The following is a 27,199-nucleotide window of genomic DNA, read 5'->3' on the forward strand; positions in this document are numbered from 1 at the left end:
CAAAGCGGTTCGGTTTCACAACTTTGTTTAATGATTGGCATAAAATTCACTTTCCGACTGCCTGCCGTGCGTTTTATGCCCTGGATCTGAATCGGGGTCGGAGTCCTAAAACTCCTGATCCAAGCTGCCGACTGCTCCTCTAGAATTTATGCGGTGCCATTAAAGAAGTGTCCATAAAACGCTGAGCTTAATTAAAACGCCACGTAACGCGTATCCACGAGGTTGGCGTCTAAAGTTGAGCTGCAAATCGCGGGCAGGCAAGCTATATTTATGGCTACAAAAATCGGCATCCTTTTTCAGCGCCTAATGAGATTTTCTCAAAAGCAAAAATCATAATTTCCACGCGCAACGAAGCGCAACAAATTGCCCTTTTGCCAGGTGGGCGTGGCACTTGCCACAGTTTCAGACTCAGCTCGCCACACCCATTTCAGAAAATGGGAAAAGAAGGGAAAAGCGGGTAGCTTGATGCAAATAAAATACTAAATATAATTATGCAAGTTTCCTAATAGGATATTTATAAATAGATACAATTATATTTTCTGGGAATTTGCCTTCTTTGGACCTTGACTGCCTTTTCAACTGCTGCTTACCTCATTATCTGATTATTCCGTAGGCAGTTGACAAGAAAATCAGTTCACTCTCACTTTTAACTTCACTTTGAAGGCAGCAGAATGACAAATTTATGGACGCTGCTCAAATGTGGAATTGGAAAGTAAAAATGCTGAAAGTGACGCGTTCAGCCGTAAAAATAAGTGATATTTCATTTCCATTTAAAGGAAGAGTTCATTCGCTAAATATAAAGCATACACAACGGAATTTGTTTTGTCATCGTTAAATAGCAAGTATCTGATCGAATGCAGAAGGAATTTCATTGTTCCATATCAGAATCTTAAATTTGCTCAAGCAAATCTAATCGTGCTGGACAAGTAAAGAAGTCACTTACGAGTATATTGTGATTACACTTCTATTCAATGCCCGAACTGCGAATCTCTTTTATGACGGAGAGCGAATGCAGATTAGGAAATCAATTCCTACAATTTGGCTTCGTTCACAATTTGCCGCCACGATTATCTCTTGAATTTCCACAGGCAAGTTGGCAAATATCAATAATCCGCCGCGTTGTACCGCTTATGCAATGGACCGCGGCAATTACAGCAGATTTCTTTGCGATTGCCCGCCCATCGAGGCGCAAGTAATCCAGGGGCGCTGAAAATCCGATACCCAGTGGATCATTAATATCTGAAATTTTCTGCACACTTAGCAAGCCACGAGATACAGTATCTGCGGCTCCTTGGGACATAGCATATCAATTTCACCCCAGCACGATCTGCACCCCAGGAGCTTGATATCTGGGCGGTCAGGACTTGGGTACTGAACCCTTTCGTCGCATAAGGCAACTTAATTCGCTTCCGTTGGCAATCCAAACAAAAAGGACAAGGAGAACGCTTAGGGATAAGTGCACTGAAAACTGAACAAACAGTTCCTTGTCGCGCATTTAATAAGATGATCAGATTCCTATCTACATCTAACATCTTCAGTACTTGTATTAATATTAACTATGATTAAACTTGTAATTCAGATTTAAAACTGAAAATGCTTCTGCAGCCACTTTGGTTTCAGTGTAGCAGCTACAGCAGGGGAGGATTGGCAGTCCTTCCGACAGCTTCCCTTGCGGTTCCCCTCCCGTCCTGCCCCTCTGCCCCGTATTTGTGTGTCAGTTGCCAGTTTCGCGTCTTTCCGCTTCCGTTTTTTTTTTCTTACATTTTATTTTCTTACTTGCCACTGACGACAGCGACTCGACCGAAAGCGACCCCATAAATCCGCTCACTGTTTGTCTTAGAACGCCCCACGCCCCACTCCCCACTCCCCTTTTCCATCTCCAGCTGTCCTTTCTCGTAACTTTTCCTCGTCGCCAGTTGTCCTACACACATTTATTTTCCTTTTAAATGTGTTTTTGTTGATTTTATTGCATCGCTCAGGCAGTTCAATGAACGCATTTGCCGGCGCCATTTGCCAAGTCATCCGCAGCCCCATCCCCATCCCCATCCCCATCCTCTTGTATATATGCACACCCCCTGCTGTGGGGAAAAGCCCTCCTTGGCACGTTATTTTTCTCAAATTTCGAGTATTCCAACATATTACATTCTCATACTCGTTGGGGGCACGCAAACATTTTGGCGTACATTTCCGCTGGAAAATGGCAGCCGAAATGCCAAAAGGCCAGCGGACCAGGTGCCGAAGGTGGGTGGAAGTGGGTGGAAGTGGGCGCTCTTCGGGCGACCCTTTGCAGCGTGTTCATGCCTCTTAACATGCAACGGGGGCGCAGTGGAGCAGAGTCATGGCTAGACTTGTTACCCAAAGGCCACTTTTTCAGCCACCACAGTGGCGCAAACTTGGAAGAAAACTGCATTCATCCTACAATCAAAACGTATTTAATATATTTTTATGTGATTTACAGCAGTTATTTTATATTCTCCTGTGACTAAGCCCTTTGTATCTGTAAATAAACTCAGCAATAAACTCTGACCCACTGTTGAACCATCCAATTTCGCCTTTCACCGGACTGATCCATTATGCTATTACATTTACTACAATAACCAAATTACACGTCTGTCGAGGGGCGGGCACTTCCGTTCTATTGATTACATTTGCATTTTGATTAACAAATGATTCGACCCCTGCCCTGTTCCCACCCCCACCCCCACCCCCTTTGTGCATTCGGTGGCGCATTATTCACTGGCATTTGAAATGCCTGGGGCAAGTGTTTAGATTTGCTTTAATCACCTTTATTACTTGTCAAACACGATTCGCCCGCAGGCCGCGTTTTCCGTGTGGGCTGGATGTTGGTCTTTTGTTGGTTTTGCGGTTTTTTGTTTACATGTTGGGAACAACAAATGTGTGTAAAATTCAATATGCTGTTGGCTCTGCGGTTGGCCCGAAAAACTTGATACCAGCGGACGACACGTGCCCGAAAACCGAAACCCGAAAGCTGAAAACTGAAAACTAAAAACCAGGAAGCCGCAAGATCCTGTCCAGATAGAAGGGCGTGGTCGTAAACCAATCTGGAAGGGAATCAATTAGAGCTCATTAGCCTGGCCCAAAGCAAAAATAGCCAGGAATCTCGCCCGATAAGTTAGCTGTCCGCCCGTCAAATATAAATACTCGTATGCGGATAATATACGATCCGATAGCAAAGTCCGTCGTGGAGGAGCGGATGCCACTGGAGACGATCCGATAGAGCGGGTGTCATGGCAAGGAATTTCGCAGCGATTTATTTACGATTTATTTTGATTTAGCTATTGACGGAATCTTTATGGGGCTGCCACTAAGCGCACCATAAATCTCCGCCTGCCGTGGCGCTTTAAACCAAATTCGCACGTCATCCGGCCGAGTATGTGATATGACCCAGTTGTCCCGATTGACTGATAAGCGTGGTTTCTGGTAGTCTGGTACTCAGAATACTGCCCGGTCATCAAACACTAATTAATAAGGAATCACACAATTAAATATATTTCTCAAGGACTCTCTAAAAACAGAAATACTTGACATATACTCCCTACAAGCAATCATAACTCAAGAACACTGATTTTTATTTAAGCTTATCTTTTCGCCTTAAAGAGCACCAGAATTCTGTGTAAAGAACTGGCTGCTATAGAAATATTCAATCTTCCAAATAATCCTAATCACAGCAGTAGCGTTCAGGTAAATAGTTGTGTGCAGTAACTCAGTATAATTGCTCTGTTGAAGGTTTTCCAGACCATCTATCTTATGGACTTCCGAAAACAACTTTCACCTGCGCCAACTGTCAAAGATTTCCTTATAACTGCAGGCCACACGATACCCGAGGCGTGACTCATTTCCCAGGCATTTTCGCATTTTCACCTGGCCAAATGGAGGCTCGCCAAAAGCCGAATGGCCAACTAGCGCGTGGACACCGAGTTTAATCGTAATCAGTCATTGATATTGATTGGGCGATACCGCCACCCACCACCCACCGCCTCAAGAAGGCCGCGATGATTGACAGTAAATAGCGGCGCCTAGTGTGTGCGAGTGAGCGGGCTGCTGTGCGAGGGAGAGGGCTGCTTGGGAGCTGGTCAGCAGTTGGCCACAAGGTTCAAGTGGGGCCAACGAGGAGCTGCCAACCCGTTCCACAGCCGCATGGGGCTGTCAACGCGATAATCAAGTGCAAATATTTATTTGCCAGTGCAGCGTTCGAAAGTTAATTAATTGAGTTTGCCACGTTAGGAAAAGGCATTTCCGGCATCATGCCAAAGATACAAAGCACCATTGCGAAACCAAACTTGTTAAGACGAAAAAGCTCAATTAAAACATTGAATAATTAAAAAATTATTTGTACGTAAAGGTCGAGTTTACAATGTTTACCATATATGCTTACCATTTGGAACTAAGAAAAGTCACATTTAAATCTTCAAACCTGCAACTTAGCCACTGTATTTATGTCTTCATTGTATTAATCAAATCTCCCTCGAAATTGAGAAACCAAACGAAACGTAACAAAGCAATTTGTTGCCAAATGGAAAATTAAATTGTTAAGTTTATTAAACGGCATAGTTGGTTGTCACGCCGATGTCAAAAAGGCCAAAACGGTAAACGGCTAGGAAACCAAAAGAAATAAAAATAGCCAAAATGCTTTTGGCCGGGCCTTGAGTTGGCTATGAATCTGGCCAAAACGGCAGCTTGGCTCACCCGTAGCCATTAGGCAGACAATAAGCTGCGTCTTTTTAAATGCCTGTCTGTGGCAGGTTCTCGGCGACCGGCGCATGCAATTAAAGCCAAGCCGAGTAGTTGGCCAAGAGGCTAAAATGACCACCCACGCCGTCGGCTGGCCAATTAGTTTGATGAGCGTTTTCAACTGCCGTTGACGGCAAATGGGTAGAGCAAAAAATTAATTAGCTTTTTGCGGTATCCGCTTGATTGGCCAAATTGACAGTTAGCCCTGCGAAAAGAAGCCAAAATAAAGATTGATTTGAGTTGGGGATTGGCTTTTGTTGTTTCACTGTTATAATGGCCAACGAAAACCTTTTTACTTAACCATTAACGTAATGTTTAAATGAAGATAACAACTCAAAATAATACCAAGTGTCCCAGTGTAATGTGGAAAAACACCTGATCGAATATTCCATAGAATTTCCCCAAAAAACAACTCATTCATCTCAAGAGGCCAGCACTCCAAACTTAAAAAAAACACCAAAATATCTATTAATTGGTGGTTTTGAGTGGGTCCAAAACACATCCCAACTATCTCGATGACAGAACTTTTATTTCGCTAATGAACAGCCCTCGGCTTTCACTTGACAACTTAACAAACTGCGAGTTGTTTGTAAGCGAATCTTATCGGTGGCCATCTCCGTACACATTCCTCGTGACGTCACAGCGATATCAATCCGGTAATCTGCAATGGCCCGTGACTTTGGCCAATATTTTTCACGCAACTTCAGTTGGCTTACTACTTAGTCGCAATGTAGGAGCTGCTGTACGGCTCTGGGCCGTTGGCAACAGCCTGATAACTGGGCCGAAACAAATGAGCAGTAATTGCTTACTACTTTATAGGGGTATGGGCCATGTGCCCTAAAGAGGTCCACTCACAAATGGAATCTGAGTCACGGCAGTGATGAAATTGTGTCTCCAAATTATTCAGGCAACAACCTTTGCACCGAATCGCAGATATCGGCCGACTGATGGGGTGGCAACTCAACCTAATCCCACTTAAGTTTTCTGTTATTTTCACTTCACATTTGGAAAGTGTAATTATCTTTTGAGTACTGAACGTGACTGGAGGAATCGAAATGTCAGCTTCGAGCCCACAGATAATCCTTATTGGTTGACCACATGCTTACTTTCAGTTCAGGGCTACAAGTTCTAACAGTAAAACGATTTAAGCGTCAATTTATTTGATTGTAAACTATAGTGAAAGTCCTATTCGTAAAGGGTTTTTGTCATTGACAATAGTTTTCTATGCTGCTGAATACAATAAGAACCCATTTTTATTCGAACCTTCCCGAAATAGCCCCTTTAAGCCGTCTTATTTCACACCCACTATTCAATTGCCAATCATCTCACTGTCATGCTGCTAATTTCGCCGGACTTTAATGAGCTTAAAGTGCCCCCCAGTGGGGCAATCGAGTCCAATTCAACACAATCCGTGTCTGTGCCAAAGTGCGTCAGCTATCAACCAGCGAACCAAGTGGCTGTCATTGGTCGTCATCGGCAGGCGGCAGGAATCAGAAAGCAGAAATCAGGCGTCCACATCGCACATCGCACATCGATACTGACAATGGCCCATTATCATCGGCGGATTACAAGGATGGCAGGGAGGACACAAAGGAGCGAGGAGGGGACTGCTCACGGTGCACAAATCGTCATTGTCTCGTCGAACAAAGGGAATCACAAGAAGCAGTGGCACTGCCCCATCCACACCCACACTTACAGCCATGTCCATGTCCATGTCCACGTCCTTAGCCAAGTCCATGAATCGATGGCCAGTGGACCGCGCCCCCTGCTTGTGTTTCGCATCCTGGCCGGGAGCCATTGTCAATCAATGTTCAATCAACTGCTGCATTTTTGGCAACTTCCGCTGGGAGAAGTAGAGTAATGCCGTCAATTGACACACTTCTTGTGCACTGAGAACAACGCCAGTCTTAAATGCTAAACGGGTTAGGGTTAACTATTCCGGAATAATTTCTTACAGGTTTCTGACTAATGGGTTAGTGACTAATTACTATAAAAGAAATGTAATCTTCTAGAATGTTTTCCTGCAGGTTTCTGGCTAATATAATATTTAAATTATAAGGATATATTATAGTTTAGCAGTTGGTTTTTTCGAGTGTCCTGGCAACGGATGTCGCATGCGGGTCCCCATTCTGTTGCTTTATTGTGACCCTAATCGCTTTAAATTGTGATACACTTAGGGGTAGTTCCGTTTATTGCGTGGGTGTTAACCGTTTTTACGGCCATCCGAACTATTGCCATTCCCGAGATTGAGAGTAAGCCCATTAGGCGAACAGCTCGACCAGGAAACAGATCCCGGCGAGGGCGTGTCCGCCGCCCAAGACCATGGCAGCCATCACTATGTCCTCGAGTCGCAGTGGTTCGATGGTTTGGGTTTGGGTGGGCAAGAAGTGCAGGAAGCCAGCCTTTACGGCCAACTCGTGCACATCATCCACCAGTTTGTTCTGCAATCCGGTCTCGAACAAGCGCTGCACATGATCATTGTAGTGTTTTTCCAGGACCCAGTTTTGCTTGATGACCTGAACGGCCCAGGTGTAGCCAACGGGATTGGATAACTTCTGCATCCGGCGTCTGCGAAGGAATTTCTGTTGGTATAGGTAGAAATCCATTCTGTCTTCCGAGTCCACATAGGCGTAGCTTGGATCCAAGCCATTTCTCTTCTCCAGGTGTAGGGACTCCTCGACCAGAAGGAATCTCTCCCTCAGCTCCTCCGAGCTTCCGTAAACTGAATTGGGTCTGATATTGTGCGTCTGGAGTAGTATGCTCACATTGGCCGCCTTCAAGTCGGCCACGTTTTCAATGGGTCTCTGGTACAGTTTGGTGGTCAGCATCATGGACAGCAGCGCCACATACAAATTGGACAATACAAATCCAATGGCAAATAGCAGGAGCAGCAACAGCAATTTGGAGCCTCTCGGAGATTGCGGCAAAGATAGTGCCCGGTTCAGCAGAGTTTGCACGGCCAGCAGGAGGTACTGACCCACATCCCATGCCCCGAAATGCAGGCGATGAAGCAAGGAACCCATTAGCGCTATATAGACCACGATTATGCCAGTTCCGATCCAGACGTACAAGTCAAAGGGCCTGAAGAAGTAGTAGAACTTCTCGATGGCGTTGCCAAATGGCGCCATTATAACCACACGATTCAAGCGAACTGGCTGACTGGTGGCGTACATGTAGGTCCTTATGAAGATACTGCCACAGGCGTCGATTTCATCATTGCTGACCATCTGCACACATTGCGCGGTGGAATAGCGTTGAAACCCGCGAAAAGGATTCGCTTGAAAAGTGGCATTGAGCTGATCGGCAAATAGCTTCAACATTGTGACAATACTGCCTTTATAACGACTCGGGGAATTCGGTAGTTCATCTTCATCCACAAAGCAATGAGGCGGATCGTTGGTCACTAAGACACGCAGTGGATAACCCATCAAGTTGCGATTATACCTGTTCTTTATATACTCCTTCAAGTTTGTAGGCCTTATCTGCAAGTAAGGATAGGGATTTATTGACCAAAGTTGGTCCTGCGAATTATAAATAAGCAAGTGTGAAAAGCCTGCATTCCAGTAAGCTTTGCATATATCCATATAACTGTGTACATTTTCTTTATCTTTATCTATCAGTAGTATATCATTGTATTGCCTATCCATGAGATAGGATCTCAGCACATCCAATGTGGCCAAATTCGAATCCAAATCCCTTTCAAGTCGTATTATAAGAAGCACAGGCTCGTCGTGATAGGTTTTAAACTCCTCACTAATGTTCCGAAGTATTACCAGTTTCGGGTAATTGTCATCTGAACCTGGAAAATCATTTGATTCCTTTCCGAAGCCGATGTAAATTTGGATTTTTATATTAAGTTCAGCACTCAATTGTAATATGGTTGTGTCAGGTATACACAAAACTATCCGCATAAGTATGATTATGGGAATGATTCTAAGCAGCGACATCTCGAAAAGCTTGTAAGTTAATAAAAGTTCTTGGAAGGACAGGCTGCGAAGTTAGCTCGCTTGGTTAATTCAATTAAGCCAAATAATTAGTTGGATAAACTTGTTATGAGCAATTAATTACGGACTTGGAAAGGCGTCAAATGCACGTAATTAATCTTCAATTAGGTGATGAATTGGATTCGTTGTTACAGCTTTAAGAAGGGCTTGTCAAAATAAAGTGTAATGTGCTTACATCAAGTTAAAAACTGTTTATTTTAAAAAATGTTTTCTATTAAGCTTTAAGGATACATTTGTCGTAATGTCTTCGTATTTATTAAAAACATGAATATATAATACATTTAATAATTCTAAAAATATATATAAAATCATACCATAAAACAACTATTATTTTAGCATTGTATTTGTTTCTCTTTCTGAGATTCAAGCAGTTAAACACGTTCAAAGATTGACGTTACAGATTTTTAACAGAGCGGCCTGCGTTAACAGTTCGAACCGCTGCCAACAGGTTCGAACGGCAACAGCTGTTAGCTAACATGGCGTGTTGCACGCTGCTCTCTGGCCGAATATCGCATGCAATAAATATCACACTGCAGCAGCAATGGCCGTGCTCACACACACACGCGCAGCGACTTTCACGGGGCGCAACAACAAATGCGCAAGTTTTCAAACTGCTTTTGATGTGTTTGTTGTTGCTGCCGCCGATGCTTGCCGCTGCGCCAACTAATGTTGCTGGTTGCGCTTATGTTGCTGCTATTGCCGTTGCTGTTGCTGCTGCCGCTGTTCATGTTGCTGCTGGCGTCGCTGCTGCTGCTGCTGCTGCTGCTGCTGCTGCTGCTGCTGCTGCTTGTGTGGAAAGGAAGAAAAACACAAAGCCAAAAAATGTCGCACGTTTCGCTTCGGTTTAGTCTCGATAATTCAATCGCCCTGCCAAGACGTTCAACGTCTCGCTGCCGCAACGCCTTTAGCCGACATTTTGGCCAACGTCCCGTGCATTACGCGCTTTACACACCCTCATGTAGCGAGTAATAACGAATAATAAAGAAACGTGCCCCAATAAAATATCGAAACAAGAAATACATATTGTTTTATGATTACTATTTTTGCAAGCGCAAAGCGGAAGTACCTCGCGTGTGTGTGAGTTCGCGAGTGTGCACATGTGTGTGTTCGTTTGTCGGCCAGCAATGAGTTTCGATTTCGACTTCATTTCGCTCTGAATATTTCACATATTACATAGAGGGAAGAGCTATCGGTCAACTGATTACACGGGGCCAACTACGCCGAAACCGCCCAATGTCAGCCACATCGGTTAGCCAGCACGTTATCACCCAGCGACAACTACGACACCTCTGAATTTTAGTTTACTGCTCTGTGCCGGCAGTAAATGGGTTAAAATTATGTACATTAATCGCCGAATGAATGTCGAATCAGTTAGAGAGACTGCTGTTTTTTATTGTGAGTATTGCCAGTGATCGATGGCCGGCCAAGTGAAGGTGAAGTGGTTTTATTTGATTATGCTTGTAATGGGCTTTAAAACGATTTGACTGCTTTTCGGGATACTTCAGTACTTCAGTACTTCAGTACGGGGATCCAACATAACTCTTCCAGAACTAGAATAATCCAGAATCTCCGCCAAGCCGTTAATGATAAATAGAACATAAAGTACTACTAGACTAGACTACTAGACTTTAAAACGAGAATTCGGGTTTTGAAACTTAATTATAAATATGTTTGTAGTAATCATTCCGACTTAGCTTTTGCAAAACCATTTTAAATATATGCTTTTTTGCACTTAAAACATGTGCTAAGTTGGCCAGCCTGCTGTTTGCTATGGCTTCCCTTTGGCAAACTATCTCTCAAAAATGTAATTGATTGATAGGAGGAAAGACACTTGCCAGACAGCGACCCTTGTATTGCCACTCGAGCGGCAAAGCCCTCGAAGACTAAAAACAATAACTATCAAGGCCTCTCGAGTGAAAACCGCAGCCTCAATCACGGCTATCGGACCTCGAGTTAGCCAAGTTACATGGAACTCCCGGGCCAAACACTTCCTCAATACCCAGCATAAGCCCACCAAACACTCCCGCCCTCCAGTTGGTAGCTTCAAAATCTTATCAAGGCGCTCGCTTTGTAATGCTATCGAGCACCTCCTCGCCTCGAATTCCTCGCCCTGGGTAACCTCGTTTCTCCATAGCCAGTGTGCACGCTTATTTTCCCAACCGTTTCTGCACTAAGAAAAATCCAGTATACGTTTCGCAGTAATATTTAGTCGTATTAACGGAAGGATCATGCGCTGTTCACTGTGACATTGCAAGCTTAAGTGTTGCAAAGAACTTTAGTGCACTATGTAACTCATGCGCATTTTGCGACAGTGTATTTTAAGGTGCTCTAGGTGGGTGGCAAAAGGAGGTTGGGCGGGGGCGTGGGAGGTTGGGAACCAAACTAAAGTGAAGTGGTAGAAAGAGCCAAGGGTGGCGGGGCTCTCGACGGGTTAGGGGCAGCCAAACGCATTATTTTGTAATTATCGACAGAGTTCTAATAAATAAAGCGTAGCCAGGCCCCACACAAAAGAGTTTGGTTACTTTTTCTGGGTTGATGAAATTATGAATGGAGATAAGGTGTGGCACATGTGGCAGAGGGCGGGGGCAATAATACTCAGAAAAGTTGTAACTCTCATTCATTCAGATACCTCCGGCAAGGCTGAGCACCTACTAGCTTCAAAATGTATCTGTCGACTGCAGATAGCAAGCCTGGAGTAAACAAAACGTAATTTAGCATTGTAGCCGACTTTTACAATAATTACCCAGATATGCCAGATATAGTTGGTCCCATAAATCTGCAAATAAATCGTATGTGATGGCAATAAAAACTTCGCAGAAATGGTCGAAATTACACGGTCAAAGTCCTATTTACATCAAGCAAGCCCAGAAGCACCTGACTTCCATATATCGAAGGTAGATCTGGGTCCGACATGATTTACAACCTGACCTGGCACAATAACACAAAAGTCGGCGGAAAAAGGGGTAACACACAAGCGCCGCCCGCCTGCGAAACAATAAATTCATTAAACCAAAGCCACGATTATTAATGAATGTAATAAAATACCAAAGAGACAACTAATCAAACATGATAAATTACCGAACAAAGGGGCATTTTTTGGGGGGACAGGTGGGGGTGGGCAATGGCTACCGACATACGCCCCTCCAGGGGCGTCGAAAAGGGGGGCACTCAAAGATGGCAATCGAAGAACAGGCAAACAAACAACATGAAATACTTTTGTGCTCTGTTTGCACTGCGCCGAGGGTATCAAAGTATTTGTCGTGACATCGTGTAAACATTGGTATGCAATTTAGGTGTGATATTTTGTAGTTATTGCTGTTGGTCCCTTTCTGCCGTTTTTATCTGATAGATACAATTATTGATGGCCCGGTTGGCAGATAGTAAAACGATAAGGCGCACACACATGGAAGAAACAAGTGGAAATTGCATGAACCATATGTATCGGGGAAAATGTTAGAATGCAGTGCTAAACAGCTAATAATAAAATAAAAATATACTTTTTAAACTAGACATTATAGCTGGCTTAAAGGCTGGAGAATGTAAACAGTTTCAGGGCGAAGTTACCATATTTCAAGCTTTTAGAATATCCCAGAAACCTCTTTGAACACATTTTGAAAAACTTTATATCCCGCTTTGTATATCTTCCAGGTGGTGATTTCAGGTGCATTATGTACAGTAGAAGATTACGTAATAATGTCACAGTGTGCACACAACAAAGCCATACACCTAGCTGCGGAAGGAACAGTCTCAGTGACAGACACTTCACAGATACGTAAGTATTCCAATAAATTTACTACTTAACCCCCGCGTGCCCCTAACACCTCAAGTGCCCCACTGCAGGTCTCCTGTTCGGATGTGTTTTTTGTTTATTGACACGTCTGCAGGAAATGCCATCACATTGCCATCTAATTTACAATTTTCTACTCTTTCTTTTCGGCCGTGCCCTCGAAACCTTTCACAAAACCATATACGGCATGTATCCCGAGAAATAGAAAATATTTCAACAATTTCCAGTAGTTTGTAGCTGCTGTTTGTTTGCATTCGATTTCCATGACAATGGGTCGGCAAAGGTGGGCGGGGGCATTCCACTTGGCTTGTCCAAATGTCGGTAACAACAATAACAGAAAGTGCTACAGTTGTTGAATATTTTTATACTGATCTATTCATAATGTTGCCAACCGTCATTCGAACGCGTGACGAAATCCACTCGAGATGCTGTAACAGAGGATGGAATGCAAATGCAAAGGGAAAAGTAGTAAGCGTATTAATCTTGTTGAAAGATTGGCGTTCTCTTTGTACCTAGCCCATGAAAATAGCAAATTATAAGTGTGTTATTTTCCACTAACTGTCAGTTAATAAACACTTTACCCACTCCGCTTTGAGCCGCAGCTATATGAAATACACATTTCCAAATGCAACCTTTCTGGGGCACGCATAAAGTGCGTAATTTATTGCAAAAACTGGCAACAAAGCCACTCACACCGGAGAAAAATGTAAAATTTGCTACGCTTTGGGTCAACTTTCACTCGACGCAACAGCAACCTTTTCTTGGGTCTGACCATGGCCAATTAGAGCCGCTGCAGCTGCTGCCTGAAAAGATACAGAGATACAAGGACCAGCACGAGCTACGTAGCCTCACTCAGCAGGATAATAGGGAGAGAAAGGACAGGACAATGGAGGTTCAGAAGAAGCGAGCAAATGCTGGAAAATGCAGCGACAACAGGTGCAAAATTATGTCTCGTTTGTTGCGAGTGCGCGTGAAAATTTCCAGCTGGCCAGGGACAGGGACAGGGACACTTAAGGCCTAATGTGCGAAAAGTTTCTTTGTCAATTTGCACGCCCTCTCACCAAGCGACCCTGAAAACTTCATTCATTTGCATGGCTAAGCTCAGGTAGTCGGGGATTATCCCTCGTTCTACCAAAAACCTCACTGCATGCGGGTTTATCCCACTTGTTTGGCTGGGAATTTCCTCGGCGGATTTACGTTGGTCAGCCAAATCCCCGGTTAGCTGGAAAAATATGGCAGAAATAAGGGAAGGAAGGTATGGCTGCTAATGAATCCTGACATCTCAATCAATTCTGGGGGAATCGCAGCGGCAGGGAGGTGGAACTTTCACCACCCCAAACAAAAAGTGAAAACGCACTCACCCGAAACCACAACATTTCCCATTTTCCCATTTTCCAAAACAGAAGCGTCCAAAACACACGTCAATAAATCACACGATCTCAATTCAGACCAACAGAAGGCGAAAATTGTTGAGGTGGCTGGTGTGGATTGGGATGTGTTCCCTAGGAGCGCAACTGCAACCAGGGACCAAGGCCATAAAACATTTTATAGCTCATCATGTGCGGTCATAAATCTGGGTACGCAATCAGTTCTGGCCAGCTCCCCTATACACACACATATTCCGGCCATTTGTATATCGGATAGCTCAGGGCGTTGCCCAATCAACACCTAACCCTTACCCTTGTCCACGGGGTTGCATGTAACAAGTAACGCAACCGTTAATTTCTTGATCAAATTAAGCCCAGTCCGCGGCGGCCTTTTTGGGAACTCCTACCCGAATTCCACATGAGTGGTCTGCTGGGGGCCAAGCTTCTTGTTTGGCTGGCAGTTCATTACAAATGTTTAGCATTGTTCAGCATCGTTGAAGGCGGCAGCGCCAGTGATCAATCAGATGCTCTCAAGATTCTGTAGCTTCGATTACCCAATGTTTCCAAGTTTCCAACAAGTGAGAGATCGTGGATAATCGCCTTCTTCACCACACAGTACTGATGGGATCTGCAAGAAAAGATGGGATCTTCAAGCTTCAAATAAATACTAAATATTAGTTTGCATATCACTGAGCTTTGTTTATAAATTGTAGTAAATTTGAATGGCTTTGTAGCGATGTTTCACCTTTAAATTCCATTTGCCACTGTTGTGTCTCTTACCTTGCGTACCTCAATCCTTGTTAATCCTTTTGCATCTGCACACAAACTTGAACCCTGTGCACCTCGGCTTACTTTCTACGGCACACACTGCGATCACACACAACTTGTTGTGCTGTTCCCAAAGAAAATCCCTCAATGACTTTGCCGCCCTGAGCCCGAAGACCGAAAAGCGAGACCCAGACGAAGAGGTGCTAATAATGTGGGAAATATTTAGCACCATCATTACAAACATCATTAAAATATAAATAGATGTGTTTAACATGAACACCCAAAAGGGAAAAGCAGGGAAAAGAACGGCCGAAAACATGGAACAGAAAGTTCGACTTGGTCGAAAGGAAATCATGGCCCGAAAGAAATTCCAAGAAATAGCACATGGTGTCGTTTTGGGGGGTATGTGTATGGGTATATTGAACCTAGGGGCTCTTGCTCCGATCGCGCAGATTCATCAATTAACGCCCCTGTGAGGGAGACGGGTGACGGGGACGGAAAGAGACAGATAGCCCCTTCATTTCGGTCCAAGACGTCAGCAAATAAATGCATTTCCGTTGGCCAGTCCACAAACAAATTTCCAAGAGACGCCGCCGCAGCCAAAGAAAATGTTGAAAAATTCCCAAACAGATTCGACTCGATATTCTCTTACCTACCGCGCGACCAGAAAGGCAGAAAACAGAAAGAAGACGAGGAAAAAGGGGCTCAAACGGTTAAGAAAACATGGTCAACAACAAAGGCGAACAAGTGTACCGCTTGCCGATCGGCAGTTCGACAGTTTTTGGTCAATTGCTTCACTCGATCGTTGGGCAGTTTTGGAACAGAGAGATATGCCAAAGGGCCTGCATTGATTTCCACTTAACGCTTCAAAACTCAAGTGGCCACAGTCCAGGCCACATAGTGTTCTCCACATGCACATGCCATTCCTTTTCGAGCCAAGTTTACTGTTGAAATAAACGCGCTTTCGTTCCTGGCTCTCTCTGTTTCAATATTATTGTTTCCCACAGTTGGTCAGAAAATATTTAAGCGCCAATTTGATGTAGTTTTTCTTGTGCCAGTAGTTTTTCCTCTTCATTTCTCCCATTTCCTTCTGGCCCGGTCAAGTGTCCCCCTTGAATTTGAATAACAATGCCGTTCGGCTCGGCTTCAAAGCTGGCTTTCTTTCCCGAATTCCCCCCCCAAACTGTTCCCGGCTTCGATTTTGGTAATGAGCGATTGGGTCGTTTGATCTTCAGTTGGCAGCAAGGAGCCGGGTTGTCAGCAATTACGCACTTGACGGGAAAATCGGGGCTGACAATGGAGCTGGAAGGAGCTGTTCAATGGGGTTCGATAGGGGGCTAGTCAGCCGATCCCTTGGAAATCAAAAGTTCTCGGAATCTGTTGTTGTCTAGCGTGGGAATAGAGTTGTGGCCACAGCGACATCGTTTTGGAGTTGCGAGGCGTTGGGAAACCAGAGATGAATGGGTCTGCATGGGTCATCACATATCAACAGGATCCTAGGACGTGAAATAATGTAGTATGCAACTTAGCATCCGACCATCTCAGTCACCGTTGAAAGTAAAACCCGGCTAGCACTGTTTAGATGCAAACATGCAACCGAATCGTGTTCTAATCAATAAAACCCGCCACATCCGATTATCTGTGAGATAATCGAGTCCAGACCCATCCCAGACTCATAACTGTAGCACACTCCATGCCGCACACCGTTAAACTGAGCATTTTACGAGCCCAAAAGCAATCCAAAACCAAATCCAAAGCCAGAACCGAAAGCCATTAAGGAAATGCCGTCGCGGATAAAACAAAACGCCGCCGATCACCAATCGCTGTTCCCTGATCCCCGATCAGTGTGGCAATAAATTCATCAAACAAATATTGCTAGGCCTGCTGATCGACATGAATATTAAAAAGCACAAAACCATAATCAGGGCATTATGATCAGTCGCTCGGCGATGGTCGTTGGGTCCTGGAAACATATCAATCTCCCCGAGCCAACGTTGTTGCCCTCCTCTTTTTTTCTTTTTTGTGGTGCACCCATTAACTGCCTGCAGACGACCTAATGGACAAGATCTTTCGTCACTCCCCGAAGGGATTTACCTTTTTGTGCCGCGGCGATCGATCGATAGATCTTCGCCTGATCCGCTGTCGCCGATGTGTGGTTGATCCTTAAATACCCTTTAAATTGATCTTAGTTCCCCCAACCGCATTTATCATCACTTATATCGGCGGCCCTTCCGCTTTCCGATGGAGTTTAGCCGGGTCTGAGTGCTCCGATATGCTATCTATCCATCTGTGGATGTAATGGAAGTGGAGGATCATCATGGACTCACAGGACTAGGCTGCTGCTGAATGAAAAATAGCTTTCAAAAAACAAGTCCTTAAAGGTACAGCACATGGAATTAAAATGGTGCACTGGCTCGAAAGGGTTTCCCTCTACATGTTGGCATAAGCCAGTTTATTTTTGGAAACCCCCTTTGGGTTGCATGACTCACAGCCATTCCTCAATCGATAATCTCGAGTGTCTGTTCAATTGATTTAGCCTAATTTATTTTAAGCATTTCCCAGAACAAAATGTTCCGTGTCATTGGGCAGGAAATGTCGCAAGCTCTTGAGGCTTTGTGTATGTATATAAATTGTGGTCAAAGCCAAGACATCTGTCAGTTGATCATTGCGGCAGAACGGAAATGCATTCATTTGTCAGTGGGCTTGTGCTGGCCAAATAAATCAATTCACTTGGCCGGCTGCTCCCTCTTCGAAATTCCTTATTTTCCACCCAGTGCCGCCGCGACTGCCACTTTCCAATTACGTCAAGAGTTTAAAGGAGCAATTCGGATGGAGGTTTTCTGCATCGCGTGCAGCTATGTAAATTCAGCTGGTCCTGCAGTCGGAATCGAATCGAGTCTCACTACCGTTTAATGAGCTCGCGATGGTAATGGTAATGGTGATGGCGATGGTAGTGGTTCACTTTGCATGACTCAAACTTAGAGTCGAACTTCAAACGGCCGTGTTCCTGCTTCGGTTTTTGTTTTGGGCATGCAAATGGGTCTTTTAATCATACGAAACCTGTGTATTTTGGGCAGTTGTTAATGGCAGGAGGAGTTGGCTTGCGTGTCTTTGGCCTGTTCCCATCGACACGCAACGCAAACCCCCAGAAGGCCCCCAACCATCCATTTAATTCAAGTATCTGCTAGATGACAATGCGTGCCTGCCGACACCTTGCCAACTACATTTGTAGTGCTGGTAATTGTCGATTGCGGGGGCAAATTGACTTTCGATTGGCACATAATTTAGCCACTGACGTAACCATGAACTTGGCTTGGCTTCGGGTCTAGACCACACCCAGACATTTTAGCCGGAATGGCGAAACGTAGCTTTTAGCTGGGCCTTTAATAGAGTTATCCTGCTGCCAATCAGGCGGCACATAAAAATGTTCTCTTATCTGCTTATTAAAGGGCCGCTGTGCCGCAAAACAGGATTCGAGTAGCATTTTGGCCACATCAAGAAAACTGAAGACCCAGCGGAAAGGTTCGGCGGACATTGACCAAACGTTTTGGGGCCAAGTTGAGCCCAAATTATGAAATGAGTAGGAAGCGCCATTAAGACAAAAAGTCATTAAAAGAAGCGGGAGAATGGAGTAGATCTTCAAGGAGACGAGAGAAGCCGAAAGATTGAAGAATTTACCAGTTTAGAGATACTTAAAAATGTTGCTTTATTACGAACTTTTTAGTCTTTAGTTTCAAAATGTGAAATCACGATACATTTACACTATTTTTCTTACTTTAGTTACAACATTGCTTATACTTATTTGGGAATTACCAGCCGATTCATAAGTGGCTTTAAAGTAAAATTTCTTTTTAAAGGACTACAGATGGAGCTTCCTTCCAAGATCACTTATGCTTCAAAGTAGAGAGTGTCAAGTTTAAAAAAATGTTTATTTATCAACAAACTTCCAGAAATATGGCACAATGTAACACATTTTCCCATTAACTGATGGCTCCGTCAGTGGAATCTAATGCAATAGAGAAATATTTATGTATGGAACGAGAATCCTCATTGAGTCAAATTTTTCAAAAACTTTCCCATAGCTAAGATTACATGCTTTTCGCCATAAAACATGAAAACGGAGCCCCAGTATCAACAGCTTGGCTAGTGTCTCATAACAGGTTTATTTTCCAACGAATCAATTTGCAGATATTCCCAAGAAGGTGGAAAAATAATTTGAAAAGAGTTGCGATCCCACTTTTTTTACGAGCTCCTTGCACCTGAGGCCTTAATTAAGTCCTGGCCGAAAGAGCCGGCTGTGCCAAGGATCTCCGGAGAACAAACAAACAAAAGTTAAAGTCGAAATAATGACGCGCGAAAAACAATAAAACAAAGGCACTGAGCACAGCGAGCCGAGAAATAATGCTGGCTGGCCAAATGACAGACAATAAAAGTGGGCTAGGACTCGGGGCAAAATCCAGCTGGCCGCACTTGGCACCTTTTTGGCCCGATCCTGTTGGCCACACAGCGTCAAATGGCCAGCCGGGCGGACAAGGACATGACGTTTTTATTATGCCCAGCGTCTGACTTTTGCTCTAGGCCAGCAAAAACAAAAACCTGGGCAAAACCAGGAAAAGATAGACGGCGCCCTGCCGAGTAACCCGTGACCACGTCGACATACATAGATCTCCTCTGGTTCTGGCCCTAAACTTTTGTTTTACGGCCCACGGGTTTAGGGGAGCGTAAATCAAGAGGTGTTATCCTTGACGCTGAGGGGCTCCAGGGTACCAGAACTGCACATGCATTGCTGTTCGAGGTTTCCCAGCTCTTCTGGCAATTTCAGCTAATTAATGGCATCATTATAGCGCTCCGTATCCCTCGGACATGTTAATAGTGCTCTCTGTTTACTTTTTAGCCGTTCGGAGGGATAATTATCTTGTAAGTGGTCCAGACACGCCCAGCCATTTGGATCCTGCGCCAGGGTAAACAGTTCTGCATTAACCAGAAAATTTGGGTGGTCCCGCTGACGACTCTAGTCCTATGGAATTGGTGAAAGAGGCGGGCAGCTTTCGAAAACATTTTCCAGCAAAAAAACCTCAGTACTGTTGAGGATGGAATTTATTTCAAGCGACTACACACCCTATAAATTCCTAAAGATTTTTGCTAGCGGTAACAGCCTAGTTTCAAATGCATAAATTGCACCAATGTCTTTCCATTTTGTTAGGCAATTAGAATACCATTCAAGGAACGCGTTGATAAAGAACCTCCAGTTTTGAGCACTTAATTAAAAGTGCATAAATTTGCCACTCTAATTTCGAACAATAAATTTGCACCACCCCGAAGTGAGCGGAAATTCAATTACAAATCCATTGCGAGACAAAATAGCGGCAAATTAATTCGGTATATTTATGGGGCTGTGCCGAAAATCACCCCATACATAACCATAAAGACGGCTTTATCTGCTGTTAACCCATTAGTTGACAAATTTTCGCGGGACCAGCTCTTCGGTCGACGATCGGCATGAAACCCACGCAGCTTCCTGAAGAATTACGATCATTGGCCAATCGATGGATATTAGCACCTGTCTGCGTAAATCCAGCGACAACTATATCTTTATTTATGGTGACGTAATCAATGCCTTTGCATATATTTTGGGCATAACTCAGATCGTTCGCGTGCGTGCATCCAAATGTTAATGGGCCGGAGTGGCAAAATTCGGCAAAATAGAGAATAAAACTGAAATGGCTGAAGAAGTGATAAAAAGAAGTGAAACAATTCAAATTGTCACAATAACTCAGCGAGTTATGATCAAAAGGAAGCCAGCAAAATTTTACTACACATATACCGGCGACTGTTGCAACTGCAAGCTGCAACTGCAAGCTGCAACTGCCGCAGAGGAGTGTTAACGTATACCCATTAAATGGTATACCGAAAGGCGTAAACAAGTGACGGAGACTGCAGCCGTCGGCAAAATTTATGTGACCGGGTTGACAATTTTTGCAAGTATTTTTTTCTTTTTCTTTACCTTTATTTTTATTTTTTGGGTGGTGCGTTTTTTATGCCTTTTTCTCTGCTTTTTTAATTTTTGGTCAGCTTGTGGCGCATTAGCGGAGCCATTTCAAGTTGGCTAACACAAACACGCAGTTTAAACGGCTTGTAAGTGACCACGTTTGCACTTAATTAATAAAGTCCGCAAATCCATGCCACAACGCTGACTTTGTTGCCATGTTGCAACTTCGATTCGCTGGCGATTCGAATTTGAGTTAGAGTTTGCGTCCTTGCTTAGATAACATTGCAATTAGTGTTGCTCGGTGCAATATATTCTTGTGTTTATTTTAATAAATTGCCATCGAGCCGGGTCGGCTTAACTTAATTAAATGCCAGTTTCAATTTATTTTCCATTTACTCTCCCTGACTGCCTGGCTGCCACAATGAAAGCGAAACCGCAGTAACAACAATATCGCCGCATATCGGCGCGTAAATAAACAAAAGCGGGCTGGGGGGAAAAAAAAAAAAAATTAAAAAAATATATACACATGGAAAAGAAAAATTGCCTCTGTGGCTGATGGAACTATCAATGTAATTTAACATTCATTCGCCGCCAGCAGCAATTAACTGTAAATAACATGCGGAGCGGGCTGCGTGTGTGGTCTGCAAAAATGGTTAAAAAGCAAATAAATAAAGTACCACTCTCCATATCGACTACAAAAGCGGCTTTTTGTGATTGCCCTTGTCATCGAACTTGTCCGCAGGCCATTCGATTGATAAATGCTTCTACTCGTATGCATCCAGGTGTATCGATATCGGCAGCAGGAGGCCTCTGAAATAACAGTATACAGTATCTGTAGGATGAGTAACCTTATAGTTTCAGAAGTTCAGCACTGAGTCACTGCACTGACTTGCAGCAGACAGCCAGTTCATTGAGTTTGCATTAATAAATGGCACTAATTATTGATTCAAAGTGACGTGCTTCCCCAGGAAGTGACTAATCCATTGCGACCACGTAAGACTGTAAGCATTTCAGGAACATAACGAACTCCTAACTTTAGTCGCAAGCTATAAGTTCCACTTTGAGGAAAAATCTAGAGCACATAAAATGGCTATTTTGATAAAATTCAAGAAAAATTCTTGAAATGTCTGCTCTTATAAGTTTTATCTCGCATTTTTCTATAATTTTAATTGCTTTTTCTTGATTTGGTCGACCACAAAATTCAATCAGAGCCACATAAATTATAAGCAAATAAAATTCGGCGTGGAGTCCACAAAATTTGACCCAGAAATGCGTGGCGTTGACTCCAATAAAAGAGATCTTTCCTTCACGATTGTTTCTAGGGGCACCACCCACATAAAGAGCGAAAAGAGAGTGCCTTTTCCTCCCACCTCCCTACGCCTAAGGTACACTGCACAAAATTGTGTTCGTATTTTGTCTAACAATTATCGATAAGTTAGCTTGGTTTCTTGAATATTTGTCTACTAAAAAGAGTGAACATAATTTCTCGGGATTTAAACAGAAACTTTTCCTTGCCATGGATTGTTTTTCTTGTTCTAACAACTTGATTTCAAAAATGGAATTTTGATAAATGACTGTCTTTAAAAGTATGCAATGGTTTATTTTACAAAGAATACAAGCTTACAAGGTTAACTTGGAAGTGAGGATCTCTGTAGAACAGCACTTGTGATTGTGGCCCCGCCTTTTCTCAGTGTACTGTCTGGTATTGTGGGGGCGACAACTCGTGCGCTAATTAACTCATTGACACCGTGCCCCCAGGGACCGTCGCCCCCGATGCACTGCATCCAATGCCCGGGGCAGCGATTCGGGTGGCGTCAGTGGAAAAATCGTGCGTAAAACTTGAGTGCGCTCCACATTAAATGGCGCTAATTTCGTGGCATTCGAGTTGGCTTTGGAGCAGTGGACAGCCGTGGGCAGCTATGGGCTTCCACTGGCCAGTGAAAATGGAGCTGGAGCTGCAGCTGGATATATGTGGAGCTGGAGCTGGAGCTGGGAGTCGAGGTCTGGTCTGCAGGGCGTGCCAATGCAATTAGCATTAGTGCAGTTGCCGCGAGGAGGGGCGCAGTGGAGCAGTGGAGGTCGAAGCTGATAAATGGCTGCAAGTTGAGGTTTGTTTTCCTTTTGCCCAGGCCAGGGCAGTTTGTTTGCCGCTCTCCGCTTACAAAACAAACCGATATGCCAGCCGCGGCACCAGGCGAGCAAATAAAGCGGTTTCTTCCAGGAAACGTGACAAAAACGCCAATAACTGCGAGCTCCAAACGCGTACTATACCGTATGCTATAGCCATATAGCCATATAGTGGCTGCCACTACGGCGATTCCGATGACGATGCCCATAGCAATGCCAAAACCAAAACCAAAACCAATACGAATGATGGCCAGGGCCACTAGTTGCGGCATGTGACAAATCTCACTTGTTTGTTGACTCTGCTGCACATGCAAAATGCAATTACTGGGGGCCGACTGTAATCTAAAACGCTTCACCCAGACCCGACTCAAGACCCCAACCCCAGACTCCAGAGTCCAGGCTCCAGAGCCCAGTGCCCAGTGCCCAGACTCCAGAACCCAGGGAACCCAACTGCAATCGTCAGCGTAAAAGTTCCAGGAATGCAGTCAGCGAAGTGAACGCCTCAGACGACATTCCAGGAACTATTGCAACTCATTGGGGCAATGCTCTTGGGGGAAGTAATGCCCAAGAGCCAAGGATAACCCTTGGTTCCACATCAACAGGATGTGGAGGATTGACATGAATTACCAAACTATAAACTGAAGATCAAGTAAACCACACTCTTAATTAAAGAATAGTTAGGAGCTCTTATGTCAACATAACACTATAAAACATGATACTAAATATATGATACTAAAATATTACTATATATACTTAGTATTACTATATATACTTAGTATTACTATATATACTTAGTATTACTATATATACTTAGTATTACTATATATACTTAGTATTACTATATATACTTAGTATTACTATATATACTTAGTATTAAAAACGAAATGGGAGCACGCTGATTTCCTGCCATTTGTTTGCATTTACCTAAGTCTAAGATGGTGAACCAGGTGCTAGTGAAAGTAGAATCGGGAAAGCAAAATCAAATGCGGCTGGACTCGATAAATAAGCCGGGGAAAGGGCCCGTGATTATCATAGAGATCGATAAGCTGCGAGTTATGCTTATCAGGCCGCAGAGTTGAGAGTCGGCAACGCCCACCGATCTTTCTCGATCTTACGATCCACGGAGATCCCATAACTCAAATCGAAGATGGGGGCCAGTATCATGCTGATGGAATGACAAAGTGATCGCTCCGATGGAACAAACGCGTGATGGTCTGGGGTTTTGGCCATGTCCATATGTACACGGATGGATCGTAAAAAGTGTTTTCAGATTTTCGTTTCGGTTGTTTTTCGTACATGTGCCGCAATTACGAGGCATTTTGACGCCCCAGCTCGTTGTCGAGATATCTGATTTTTGTTTTCTGTTTTTATTTTGATTGGTTTTTGATTTTGGATTTTGTTCATGCTGTGCAGTTTAGCATTTTATGATTTTTTAATTTTATGTTGATGAAGCTCATTGCTTGCATATTTGATTAGCGCTTTGGCCGTTGTTTCTGGTTGTGTTTTTTATGGTTTGTTTGTTGGCCGGGTTCTTTGTTTTCCTGATTATTTTCATCTTAATGCCTGATTCGCCTGCTTAGGCTTCCCTCTGAGTGTGTCATTTGTTACATTTTCGGCTTTTGACATTATATATCAAGATGTGTTTTTACTGTGTCTTTACTGCCCACAAAATAAGGCTGCGCACAGCTGGTGGGCCAGCCCATATAAAGATGGGTATTTATAAAACTGAAAAGTATTAAGAAATGCAGGAAATTATTAACTGCAATTTTGAAAATGCACGTATGAAATTCTTGCCACTTGCTTATGCTTTTTTGCCAGTTAGTGACGCAAATCCTAAGGCGTCGCAGCCTTAAGTTAGTGCCAATTAATTAAATTAAATTAAATTATGGCCAGCAAGCCGCTGTCGTTCAATGCCGCAAATGCTCATAAATTAGAACAACCAGCCCCGCCCGAAATTCTATATCCATCGGTTTAATTCGGAAACAAATCACGCCCACACATATTGAGCACTATCGATTGCATCTCAAACCGCCTTTTCTTGGCTTTATTTTGCCATATTTATGCTGATGCATTTCTCAGTTGAAACGCCCTGTCGAAAACTAAACTAAACGAAACGAAATGAAACGAGACGAGATGGGGCGAACATTCCACTCACCATGACTAATAACTTAATTAGAAACTCGGCAGAAGACGAAGATTTGGTTGTTAAAATCTTAATAACTTGCGGCAAAAATGCGACCCGATCGAAGCTTTTTATTGAGTGAAAAACAAACCCGTAGCGGAGATCTCTGAAATATCCAAAAAGATCGAAGCCCATAAAAATTCCAAGGCCTAAAATGCATTTGATGGCTGTTTCTTGTGAGTGTGTGTTGTGGACACTAAAATAAACATTTGGCTTTTCTAGTTGGGGTCTCAACTTGCTGGAGGGGGCAGACTGAAGCTAGAAGTTGGGCACCGTGGCACTTTCAATGTCAAAGTCATTGGGAGTTCAACGATATCGAGGCTTGGGTCTTCTAATGGATTAAGCCAGCCACAAAGACCACAAAGTAGAATACCGTTGCTCATCTCGATGGACTTGCACTTCCTGCTCGAAGTTGGCATCGCTTCAGAGGGAAAAGGCAAACTGAAACTGACACTGCGAGTGGAAGCTCACTGAGAAAAACAGATCCCTACATTTCCTATTAATTGCATTGTGTGTAGCCGTACGTAAGGGTTTGACAAGTACTTTTGCCAACGGAACCAAAACGTAAGCGACTCATTGATTCTTATTCAAGAAAGTATCGTACTCCGAATTATAGAATATAGAATATAAGGAATATTTTGGAATATGTATTTTTATAAGGAATGTAAGGAATATTTGGAATATGTATTTTTATAAGGAATATAAGGAATATTTGGAATATATATTTTTATAATCAAAAGCCCCGATTTTGGGCCACGTATTTTCTCCCAGCGCAGCACCTAGGCGCACTCACAAGTGCTGGCTGCCAGAGGGTGCTCCACTCGGGGTTTGTGTCACCAAACTAATGAAATCAATAAGCTAGACGAGCGGCTGGCCGGGCGGTGAATCACAAGAGTCCCAGGAATAGGAAAACAAAGGGAGCTCCCTGGGGCAAGAGGCACAAGTGGCTGTCACCGGCGGCCAAAGGTGTGAAGCACAAAGTCACTCAAGCCCGCAGCTCGCCTCGGCTTATGAAATATGAGAGCTAAGAGCCGAGATGCCACAGTTGAGAACTCAGAACCGGGAACCGGGAACCGGGAACCCAGACCGATGCCAAGACCAGGAACGGCTACTCTTGCCAAGAATTTGTGTGCATAAATTTAATTACTAGCAGAACGGCAGAACGGCAGAATGGCAGACGACTGAGACCGGGTCTGAACCCAGTCACCTATCAATCTAACTCGAGTGGCTTTTCTCTGGCTTTTCAAGTGCTTTACTTATTAGTGACTTTTGTGGCCACAGCCCGCCTCCACCCCCACCTCCTCCTGTTCGTCCTCCCCGCTGAAGTTCAATAGCCTGTCGAGGCCAGGTACAGATACAGTATCTGAAATACTGAGCACAGGCGCAGATGCACCGCCGATACTCCAGATACATCAGTTTATAATTAGCGGATACTTGACTTTCCGAGGTTTAATGCATTCGCCGACTATTTTTGGGAATCTGTTTTGGTTCAATATTGATTCCATGTCCTTCTACATATTATTAAGAAGTTGTTTATAGAACATAAGTGTGCAATAGCTAAGAAAATCCAAGTAACTGCCAAATGTAATATTTCGTGAGCTCAAGTGGTAGGCTTACTAGTATTTAATCAAACTATTTGACAACCTCCCATCACTGACGACATCCATTAGGTAGCATCCGCCAAGACGCGTGTTTCGTTTAAGGTCAAAGTTCTAGAGCTACACGAACTTGTATCTCGAAGTTCGAGATAAACCCCTGCCGGCACCCATCGTTACCTTCCGTTTTGGCACGCTTAATCACTTCGACCAGGAGAGCCATGTTTGCCTTTAATTAAAAATGTTTTGCCCGCCAAATATTTACATCAATTAAAAACACTCGCCGGCTGATTAACTGATGGAACTAACGTGTTGTTTTCGATTTTGTATTTTCAGAAAATATAACGATAGTCGGCTTCCCGGATTATCTGAACAACGAATTCAAAATAGCACTGTACGCAAAAGAAACTCAAAGATATTTGTGTTTCAACGACAATTGGAGATTAGTTGGCATGGTGAGTAGAAGTCTTACATTTGGGAAGCCTCCCTCGAGGAAAGAGATCCATATACCCGTGATATATAAAAAGGCATCGCAAAGATGAAAGGCCTCTTCCACACGATTTGTTTATGGTTAGATAAAGTTTATGGCCCTATGGTGCAAGCAAATTGTTGGCAATAGCCACAATTA

The 27,199-nt window shown here is 43.7% G+C and overlaps 2 protein-coding genes across 6 annotated transcripts in view; one reads left to right on the forward strand and one right to left on the reverse strand.

Annotated features, from left to right (window-relative positions):
* LOC6546989 (uncharacterized protein DDB_G0288805) overlaps positions 1–27,199 on the forward strand; it is a 57,728-nt gene that overhangs the window by 24,242 nt on the left and 6,287 nt on the right. For 4 of the 5 annotated variants that reach the window (XM_026980300.1, XM_026980301.1, XM_026980302.1 and 1 more), the window contains 2 exons: positions 12,405–12,528; positions 26,908–27,026. In XM_026980300.1, coding sequence (XP_026836101.1) covers positions 12,405–12,528; positions 26,908–27,026 — 243 coding nt within the window. Of the gene's footprint in view, positions 1–9,558; positions 10,152–12,404; positions 12,529–26,907; positions 27,027–27,199 lie in introns of those variants that run through there. The other variant, XM_001975995.3, reaches the window with a different exon arrangement.
* On the reverse strand, positions 7,014–8,699 carry LOC6546990. Its single transcript, XM_001975996.2, has one exon. The coding sequence runs from the start codon at positions 8,697–8,699 to the stop codon at positions 7,014–7,016; it is 1,686 nt and encodes a 561-aa protein (XP_001976032.2).

The sequence above is a fragment of the Drosophila erecta genome, unplaced genomic scaffold, assembly GCF_003286155.1.
Source record: "Drosophila erecta strain 14021-0224.00,06,07 unplaced genomic scaffold, DereRS2 tig00000092-arrow-pilon, whole genome shotgun sequence".
Classification (NCBI taxonomy): domain Eukaryota; kingdom Metazoa; phylum Arthropoda; class Insecta; order Diptera; family Drosophilidae; genus Drosophila; species Drosophila erecta.